The sequence below is a fragment of the Amphiura filiformis genome, chromosome 7, assembly GCF_039555335.1.
Source record: "Amphiura filiformis chromosome 7, Afil_fr2py, whole genome shotgun sequence".
NCBI lineage: Eukaryota > Metazoa > Echinodermata > Ophiuroidea > Amphilepidida > Amphiuridae > Amphiura > Amphiura filiformis.
The window spans coordinates 37,062,060-37,072,721 of record NC_092634.1 but is presented as its reverse complement, the minus strand read 5'-3'; the positions used below and the strand labels follow the sequence as shown (position 1 = coordinate 37,072,721).

The 10,662-nt window shown below is 34.6% G+C and overlaps 1 protein-coding gene across 1 annotated transcript; it reads left to right on the top strand.

Moving 5' to 3' along the window:
• The first annotated feature begins 2,729 nt into the window (after positions 1-2,729).
• Positions 2,730-10,112, top strand: LOC140157827 (pyroglutamylated RF-amide peptide receptor-like). The gene is made up of 3 exons (XM_072181075.1): positions 2,730-3,255; positions 8,316-8,629; positions 9,845-10,112. The coding sequence occupies exons 1-3, from the start codon at positions 2,730-2,732 to the stop codon at positions 10,109-10,111; spliced, it is 1,107 nt and encodes a 368-aa protein (XP_072037176.1). The 3' UTR covers position 10,112.
• The last annotated feature ends 550 nt before the right edge of the window (positions 10,113-10,662 follow it).

Sequence of the window (10,662 nt, the reverse complement as noted above, 5' to 3'; positions counted from 1 at the left end):
TCCTTGATCTTCATCTTTTTATATGAAACGATTCGCTTAAAAATTTCCTAATATTCACATTACATCCTTGATCTTTGAGGTTTTATAAAACATCAATGACAAATCTCATCCGCCACATCCTTGATCTTCATCTTTTTATATGAAACGATTCACTTTAACAATTTCCTAATATTAACATTACATCCTTGATCTTCGACTTTATATAGAACATCAATGAACAAATCTCATCCGCCACATCCTTGATCTTCATCTTTTTATATGAAACGATTCACTCTAACAATTTCTTAATATTCACATTACATCCTTGATCGTCGAGGGTTTTAATAAAATACCAATGATAAATCTCATCCGCCACATCCTTGATCTTTATCTTTTTATATGAAACGATTCACTTTAACACTTTCCTGAAATTAACATTACATCCTTGATCTGCGACTTTTTATAGAACATCGATGACAAATCTCATCCGCCACATCCTTGATCTTCATCTTTTTATATGAAACAATTCACTTTAACAATTTCCTAATATTCACATTACATTCTTGATCTTTGAGGTTTATAGAACATCAATTACAAATCTCATCCGCCACATCCTTGATCTTCATCTTTTATATGAAACGATTCACTTTAACAATTTCCTTATATTAACATTACATCCTTGGTCTTCGAGTTTTTATAGAACATCAATGACAAATCTCATCCGCCACATCCTTGATCTTCATCTTTTTATATGAAACGATTCACTTTAACAATTTCCTAATATACACATTACATCCTCGATCTTCGAGGGTTTTAATAAAATATCAATGATAAATCTCATCCGCCACATCCTTGATCTTCATCTTTTTATATGAAACGATTCACTTTAACACTTTCCTAATATTAACATTACATCCTTGTTCTTCGACTATTTATAGAACATCAATGACAAATCTCATCCGCCACATCCTTGATCTTCATCTTTTTATATGAAACGATTCACTTTAACACTTTCCTAAAATTAACATTACATCCTTGTTCTTCGACTTTTTATAGAACATCAATTACAAATCTCATCAACCACATCCTTGATCTTCATCTTTTAATATTATAAATCTAATGATATATTCTTAATGTGTATGTGGCTGGGAGGAAAAGCCGACGATCAATTGAAAATTTTGACCTTTCAAATTGAAGATATGGATTTTTTTCCCCAAAAGACCTAATTTTTTTGGGTGTTTTGGGGAAAAAATACGAAAGGTCAAAATTTTCAATTGATCGTCGGCTTTTCATCCTACCTACATACACTTTAAGTATAAATCATCAGATTTATAAAGTTTACTTCGAGTACGGTTAAATATCAAAAATATCAATTTTTAATCATTTGCCATAAAATGTCTATTACATTGCGAATTTCAAAAAATCAAAATTATTTGATATCAGAAGGACATTCTTCGTATTCAGAATGCAATTCGATATGTCTGATGTGCTCCAATGTCCCACAATAAATACTGTCCAAACGTTCATACCCCACCCCTTAAATGAATTTCGTTGGTATTAATTAATTTAAAGTGACAAAAAATATTCACATTTATTTTCAATAGAAATACCGTTTTGCTCAATGGTGGCCAACGGGGTAGGGCGGAGTCTACGTATCCCACAAATCATAAGGACTTCTAATGAAACTGGCAGAGATTAATATAGTATGTGTACGTGTGTCAATCTTACAATTTGAAGGAGACTTGGACAATACCAACAGTTAATACACTGATATACACAATATTTTTTAGCTATTTTTTTTAACATAGCAGTTTGTTTCTATATGAAATCGTTCATATTTATCTGCTTTTTGTGGTAATTTTTATTCTATAAACTGTACATCTGTGTGCAAATTGAGGGCGCTATTTGCATACATTTTAAATTTTAATTACCCAAATAATATGAGATATTTCTTACATTTCATGATAAAAGGTTTTTGGAAAATGTCCTTGCCATTTGTTAGTATTTTGATTATACTAGTGTCTACCCCTTGTAAAGGTGCGAACAAGATTTAAGGTGGCTTTATCGGCTACGGTGTCATGCACAGAATTCCTTGAAAATGATATAGGATGTGTGTATTGATGAGAAAACCTTACTTGCCAAGTTTTAATTTTTTCCAAAAAAGCGTTTTTGACTTATGCAATGTTTTGTCATCTCAAAATCCCATTGAATTACTACAGGGAAGGGCTTTTGGCACTTTGCCCATTTCTCAAAATAGCCACATTTAGCAAAGATTTTATTAAAACTGATTTTTCTCTCCTTTATAGCAGTTGTATATAAAAGTTATAAGTTTCAGACTCTTAAAATAGGTGGGGAAAATACTTTTCTTTGTTATGATTAAAGATTTAATTGAATAGACCTGATTGATTTGACACAGGAGCTACTTTCCTGCAAGGGTGTTGTATCCGATCTGAACAATATGAAATTAAAATTGATTTCAACGTTGGCTCTTCCTTTAATTTATTTCTCATTTAAAATAATAGGTCACAATATACAAATTCATTATAGAACATTCCCATGATTGCTTAAGCCACTATATCAATATGAAGCTTTACTCTTAGAAATTGAAAGTAGGTCCGGAACGGTACACGTGGTAGAGCGTAAATTAATTAGTCTTTGTGCGAAATATCAAGGATAGTGCTGATAGGCATTCATTTCATATAAAGTATTTGAACTGACCGTATCCCGAGGGGCGTTGTCTTCAAATCATCATGATGGAAGAATGTAAAGATGGGTCTCTTCCTATCTGGAATTTAACCAACGAAATAGTCGCCAAATCTCTACTTTACACACCAAGTGAAGAAATTATCATCGGTTATATTTACCCTATAACTTTTGTTCTGTGTTTGATTGGTAATGGAGGTTTTCTCTACGTTGTCTTTCGAATTAAGCGAATGCATACAATAACAAATACCTACCTGTCGCACTTGGCGTGTGCGGATATATTTTACGTTGGGGTAAATGCAGTTGGTATACTTTACACGCTACTGTCATCTCCTGTCCGCTATGACACTTTTGTGAATTCGTCACTGGGTTGCTTTTTACTTGTAGCTCCCATTTACACTACGTTTATTTTAGCTATATGTATCGTAACTCTTGTAACTTTTGAGCGGTATCAAGCCATCGTTAATCCACTTGGACATCGTGGTATGAATTCAAAGAGTCGAACCCGCAAACTACTTGCGATATGCTGGATACTTAGCATTATAGTTAGTTTAGGAGCAACACTCATTTTTGGTAAGCATTTGTGACGTGTCATGTCAAAAAAATACACTTTTGGGCAGGTTATCAATTTTGAGGTTTTTACATATCTTAAATATAGAGATATTTTGCTCCACAATGCCGTTTTTCCCAATGTAATCAGACATTCCTAAGCGAAGATATTGAGTTCGTAAGTTAAGGTATTATAAAATTGGAAATTGAGATATCAACCTTTTAAAAATATTATTGACAATGTTGAGAGTAGGCATTACCTTGAAAAATGTCTCAAAAAATACAAGATGCCATTTATATTTGGGTCTGAAACTATCAGATAATATTTTTAACATTGATAACATCACAAATTCGCAACAAACCCAAATTGTGAAAAAATCACCCCGGGCAGATTTTTGGCTATTTTTCCATTTACGATCCTGCCCAAAAGTGTCTGCTTTTGACATGACACGTCACATTTTTAACCTGTCCTTGTCATTTGTACTATTATATCATCACTTTTTTATTACATTAACCCTTGTTAATAATCGTACATGTTTGTCTCACGTATGCACATTATATCTATCATAAATTATTGTACATGTACTACCCATGTCATGCATATTCCCGAAATAAGTGCGAGATTGAAAGAGCCCATGTATATAGTTTCTTTTCGCTCGACTACTTTTGGAGTAGAGGCTGTGCTGGTTGGCTTGTTTGTCATGTTTTGACACCACAGAATGTATATACATGTATATGCATTTCTGTTAAGTTGAAATCATTACAAATTTATCCGTCTGATGATCAGTATACCCAATGATCGTAAGTGAGACTATTAGTAACGGAGAGGTCTGTACTTTGAAATTTAAATATAATAATATGTATGTATCTGGAATTAAAAACCGACGATCAATTGAAAATTTGGGGGGCCTTTTTGGGTAAAAATGTATATCTTCTATACGAATAGTCAAAGTTTTCAATTGATTGTCGGCTTTTTATCCCAGCTACATACACTTTAAGTACATATCATTAGATTTATAAAGTTTACTTCGAGGATTGTTAAATTTCAAAATGTCTGATGTGCTATCAGGTCCCACAAAAATACGTGAAAACGTCGCTATCCGAGCCATATGAAAAGGTTTGGCTACAAAACGATTCTCTTATAAATGTATCTACGCACAGTTTCCACCTCGATACACTCTAGTACACATTTCCAAGCACAGCGAGTCTAGCCTCTACGCAGTCTGTAATTATACTACACGTTCGAGTGCATAGCATTATGAGATCTAGTGGAAAATAGGCATCTGTGATTGGTTTTTGTCAACACCTCAATTGTTCTCTTAATCCAATCAGAATTTGTTTATATCGAACTAAAGCTAACACTTCCCCCTAAAAACACTTTTTTTTCATTACATCAACATATAACATGTATAACGCAAATCAATGTTTATACGAATGTGGTAAATCTGTTAAAAGCGACCTATCCCAGCACAATTTAATGTAGGTTATAAAAGTAAAAACCACAAGTGTTCCTTACAATATTTGTCAAATTTTATGTCTTTAAATTAAGGAGCACACTTATATTGTCCATATACTAGATTCATTTCAATGAGCAATGGCCAATTTGAATTGCAAATCATGTGCAACAAGATGACTATGACTTTGCTAAAGAGCGCTTACAAATTTTATGGCCTTTAGTCCTCCCACTTACAACAAAAAAAAGCTGAGATCACATAATTTCGTTGATTTAAACATTTAATTTACATCAAAGATGACATTCCATGATTTACCATTCTTGTTAAGTTGTTCCTTTTCAAAATTGTTTCTTTCAGAAGCGATGAGAATTGGACAAAACGATGAGAATTAAATTGTGTCATTACATCAATGCAATGCCAAAGTTCTCACATGTGCTCTTTTAGTTTGCTCGTAACCATACTTTTAAAAAACGTATAAAATATGTTTATATATTTTATATATTATATCTTGTTCATTTCTTGTCACCGGCCACTATGCTTATAGCAGTGGTGGACTCAGGCCGTCCCTACCACTGGAGAAAAGGTGAATTTTGCCGTCCTCTTCAACAGCCCGAAAAGGTTGACCCTATTTTTTCCGTGGTTTGAAAAAGTGAATAATAATAATAATAATAATAATAATAATAATAATATTAATAATAATAATAATAATAATAATAATAATAATAATAATAATAATAATAATAATAATAATAATAAAAAGGATAATAGATGCAATGGCAACCTAAAAACAAGAATTTGTATGTATAATTCCATTTGTTTCACAATTTTCAAACCCTCTTTTCTTTAATAATTCTTTTTGGCGCCCCCTCTTCTCCTGTCGCCGCTTCCCTTTGGCCGCCCCTGCTTTTACCACGGGGCTCGCGTCTCGCGACCCCACACCCCAATATACGCGCATCAAATAATAGCCCGGAGTTTAAAAGACTTTCATAAGTCACTATTGGCATAGGTCTCATTAAGGCGATTTAATACCCCGATTTTCATCAGTACCCATCTTCTTTTTTTTGTTGCAAATTTATAAAGTATATAAATATGTTCATCATCTCATGTCCTGAACTTATAAAATATCTCTACATAAAAAGTGGTTTTAAACCATTTTAGAAAATCATTTTAGCCCTATATATTTTTTTGTTTACTGTATCCTGGTAATTGAGATGTGTGTTTCATAACAAACCATAATTTATCCTATTGAACATGTCCAAGTAGAATACATGAATAGAATACATTAAATCCTTTGTTATACTATCTATAGAAATATACTCACTGATTCTAACACTGAATAAATTAAATAGGCCTAAATAATCTCTTCCACATAGACAATTAATACCACACCATGTATGTATCTTCTATGATATGTTGTTAGGAAAAGAGATTAAAAAAGGCTATAAGGTCATCAAAGGTCAGGTTATAGGTCAATTGGTTCAGGTCAAATTCAGGCATCAATTATGAATATGTGATAGTCTGTGATATCATACATGTCATAATGAGGCATCAATTTTGATATTTTGTCTGTTACTGGATATATAATGGAAATGTGTGAGGTGGATATACTAAAATACCTTGGAATGTAAATGGTGAGTACAATTTAGATTGCCTAGTTGAGTTGGATTATGTTATCACATGTTTACAAAATTTTCACAAGGATAATACAGAACAGAATTAAAGGAGTGCTTGATGAAAACCAACCAAGAGAACAGGCAGGCTTCAGAAGTGGATATTCAACAGTAGACCATCTGCATGCCATCAACCAACTTATTGAGAAGGCAAATGAATATAATTTGAAGCTATGCATTGGATATATAGACTATGAGAAGGCCTTTGACTCAGTGGAACATAAAGACCTCTTTACAGCACTACGTAAAGTTGGAGTCAACGAAGGTTATGTCCAAATTCTCGAGGACATATACACAAATGCCACAGCCAAAATCCACATTGAAAACGATGTTTCAAAAACAATCCAAATTCAGCGTGGTGTGAGACAGGGAGACACAATATCCCCCAAAATATTCACTACAGCAATGGAAGATATATTCAGAAAGCTGAACCTACAGGAGAGAGGGATCAACATAGATGGCGAGAAGCTAACAGATCTGAGATTCGCAGATGATGTAGCTTTGGTGACAAGATCAGTAAAGGATATGGAGGTCCAGTTAAATGATCTGAATAAAGGAAGTAAAAAGATTGGACTGAACATACACAAGGGCAAAACAAAATATATGACAAACTACCAGTCAGAGGATGTCATTGAAGTTGAAGGCGATGTTATCGAAAAGGTGGATGGTTACAAATATCTCGGCCAAACAGTGAAGATGGAGGACAACACCAGGGAAGAAGCTTTGATCAGAATAAAGGCAGGTTGGAGTTGCTTTGGAAGATTCAAGGACATTCTATGTGACAAAAAGTTACCAATGTATCTGAGAAGTAGAATGTTCAACCAGTGTGTATTGCCAACAATGACATATGGGGCAGAAACATAGACAACAACCAAGAACCTGGAACAGAAATTACAAACAGCCCAAAGAGCAATGGAAAGGAAGATGCTTCACATTACCTTAAGGGATAAAATTAAGAACACTGAAATAAGACGTCAAACTCAAGTCAAAGACATTATGGTGAAACTCAAAGAAGCGAAATGGAGATGGGCAGGTCACCTTGCACGAAGGGAAGATAACAGATGGACTAAACGGCTTACAGAATGGCAACCAAGAACAGGGAAAAGATCAAGAGGAAGACAGAAGAGGAGGTGGCGTGATGACATTACTGCCTACATGGGACCTACATGGACAAGAAATGCAAGAGACAGAGAACAGTGGAAGAATCATGAAGAGGGCTACGTCCAACAATGGTCGAACACAGCCTGGTGAGGTGAGGTGAGGTGAGGTTGAGTTGGATTGGGCAAATAAATATAAAATAGTTACCAAAATCACAAAAATGAAGCTTACGGAAAACTACATAATATGGTGGTATAGATGACAAAAATACAATCTTTTACAACATTGCTGTAGTGTAATTGTGGTAACCTGTTACCTATGGTTTAATTAAGTTTCAGTGACATAGTGTTGCAAGTTCAAAATACAAAATATAGCTCGACATTGAAAATAGAAGCATTTTAACCGGTTCGTTTTTTGATAGTTGTGGAGCACCAAGTTCATGAAGTCATAAAAGAAATCAGGGACCACTTATTCCAATTTTACATATCAACATTATTTCCCTAATGTGTTAGCAACACATATCCAAAATTTTAACGAAATCCGTTGATAGTAAGCTTTCCAAAATGAAGTGAATTTAAATCATCAGTGATGTACCTCCTTTTGGCTTCTATCTTCAAAAGCATGTAAGCTACATTGATACCGATGCCACCAATAAAACGAGAAGATTTGCCCTTCATTTTGCATACCACTTTGTCCAATTTTTTTTTAATTTCTTCACAAAATGCTACAAAATGCAAAAAAAAAAATCAATGGGTGTAGTACCCCCTTAAGCTTGATCCCTTGTGCAAGATGTAATGGGTACGTACGGTGTAATTTTCATAGCTTAGAAATATTACGTGTGTGTGTTTGTTTGTTTCCACAGGGAAGCACACCCGCTATTGTGTATTATGGCCTGAAGGTGACGATTTTCAACATCTTCCTGATGTCATTCAGTTCTGTCAGCCAATTCATCCAAAGATTGTTGTGTTTTGCGAGTTATGTAAGTCGGTACCATTCTTCATTGCATTGGTGTGGAACATCTACATGTATACCAGGATCCTTTATGCTCTTAGCACGGGGGACGAACAACTAGGGAAGCAAGAGGGTGACGGGGTGGCTGCAACGCAAGCATCGAGATTCAGAAATCAGGTAGCTAAGATGCTGATCATTAATGGCGCCATCTTCTTCATATGCCAGGTGAGTTGTTATTTTTTCTTAGATACTGATTTTTGTTTTCCTATTATTGTCTTCTTTTTAAATTGATATTACTACTACCAATAATAATAATATTTTATTCTTATAAAGCGCATTGCATTAAAATCTCAAGGCGCTGAACATTTTACAATCATAAAATACATGAACACCATAAAAGATAATTTGAATATACAATAATAAAAATACGATCTAGCATTTAAAATATGGAGAGAATGAAGCACATCAATGGATATTGCACATGCAGTATGGCAAATGTTTCGCACGAACAGTAAACAGCACTATTATGATGAACAACACGATACCAGTTTCACTTTTTGATGTTCTGTGTTATTCTACTTTTTAAACCATTGTTTTACTGACGTTGTTTTGTTGGTTGCACGCGTTAAAGTCATATTGTAACATTTGCTGAGGAGGATGCTCGCAATATATTTTTTAAATTCTGATTTTTACACGATTGTAATGTACATTAGTAAACTCAGATACCCTGCAAATATCAAGACATTAGGTGCTGTAGTTTCGTCAAAATCCGAGATTTTGAATAAACTAAGACGGCTTATTATTACGATGGAAATATTGGTCGAACACGTATGCGATGTTCATAACACAGTACGTACACGACGTGCGGGACGGTCATGTATACAGGCAAACACATCAAAGGATCGTACCGTAGCACAACTGACGGAGTAACACGCATTGGCGCTGGTAGTAAACCCCAATTTTCTTTGCTTTACCTCAGTTGTTCGGCTCAAAATTAAAAGGGGACATATCTGACATAGTTGTTCGGCTCAAAATTAAAGGGACATATCTGACAGTAAAAGCTAACATTTTATGGAAAAGAAATAATAATCTATTATTATGGAGATGTTTCAACATGGCTTTAAGGGAGGTGTCGTACAACCCCGTTTCATTTTACTGTCAATCCCCTATCGGCCTACTGTTCTAATGAAACCCTCTATGCAGTAATACTAGAATGACCAAAGTAAACATTGTTCACGCAACGTCACCATGACGTCATTATGTTAGGGCGCCCTCGTAAAATATGTATAAAATACAGATCGTGATTTTGAGCTCGTTTGAGTACTTTAGGGCACCGAGAAAAATATTTTAGGTACACCCCCTTACTAAAGCAAAGGGTTAGCTTTAATTGAAACTAAGCTTAGAATCTAATAAGTATAATAACCATGATTATGTTCATAGATTTGGAGTCGGATTGCATCAATAGACGCCATCATCGTGACTATATCTGGGGAAGGTATATTAACCCCTGACCAATACAACGCTATATTATCTCTCAGCCGTGCAATGCTCTTTGTCAATGGTCTAATCAATCCTTTTGTCTACAATGTGACGAGTTCTCTTTACCGTAAAGCATTTCGTGATGCCTTTTGCTTCTGCAAACTTGGAGGAGACCAAACGGAAACAATTCGTTCTGTATCTCACCCTACTACGTCGTCGATGCTCTAAAATGCACACAATTAACATCAGTATAATATCATCTTTACTTTGGAACAAATCATCTTTCTCTTCTTTATTATTAGCACGTGTTTATATTTTTGTGGTAGATATTATGTATTACTGATGATATCAATAAATTCTGCGGTCATGGCGATATTTTGAAATACGTTTGGGAGTAAGTTTGTACAAATATTGGTAATAACCTGTGCGTTCGTCTACTGATACATGAAATAGACATAATTATAGCACTGGCACAGCACGATTGACCTCGATTGCAATTTACCGGCACTAGTAGAAAAATTGCAATGAGAATTCTTTCAAAACGATGAGAATTGGACAAAAGTATGAGAATTGAGATTTTCTCATCCAAATGAATGAGAAAAACTAATTAGCGTGTCAACCACCCCGGGCAACCACCTGTCACATTGTTTTAAATGAGGAAATTTAAGTTTCAACCGTCATCCTGACGTTCTGTAGTGTATATAGCTACAATCAAGTGCAAATTTGCTGTGACACATCCACGGTTCAATGACCCCCCCTGCCCCCTTATTCAATGTTGT

Excerpts from the sequence above, each read along its gene's own strand:
- LOC140157827 (XM_072181075.1), top strand. The coding sequence starts at position 2,730 with ATGATGGAAGAATGTAAAGATGGGTCTCTTCCTATCTGGAATTTAACC. Across the intron at positions 3,256-8,315 it reads AGGAGCAACACTCATTTTTG|GGAAGCACACCCGCTATTGT; the intron begins GTAAGCATTTGT and ends TTGTTTCCACAG. Across the intron at positions 8,630-9,844 it reads CCATCTTCTTCATATGCCAG|ATTTGGAGTCGGATTGCATC; the intron begins GTGAGTTGTTAT and ends TTATGTTCATAG.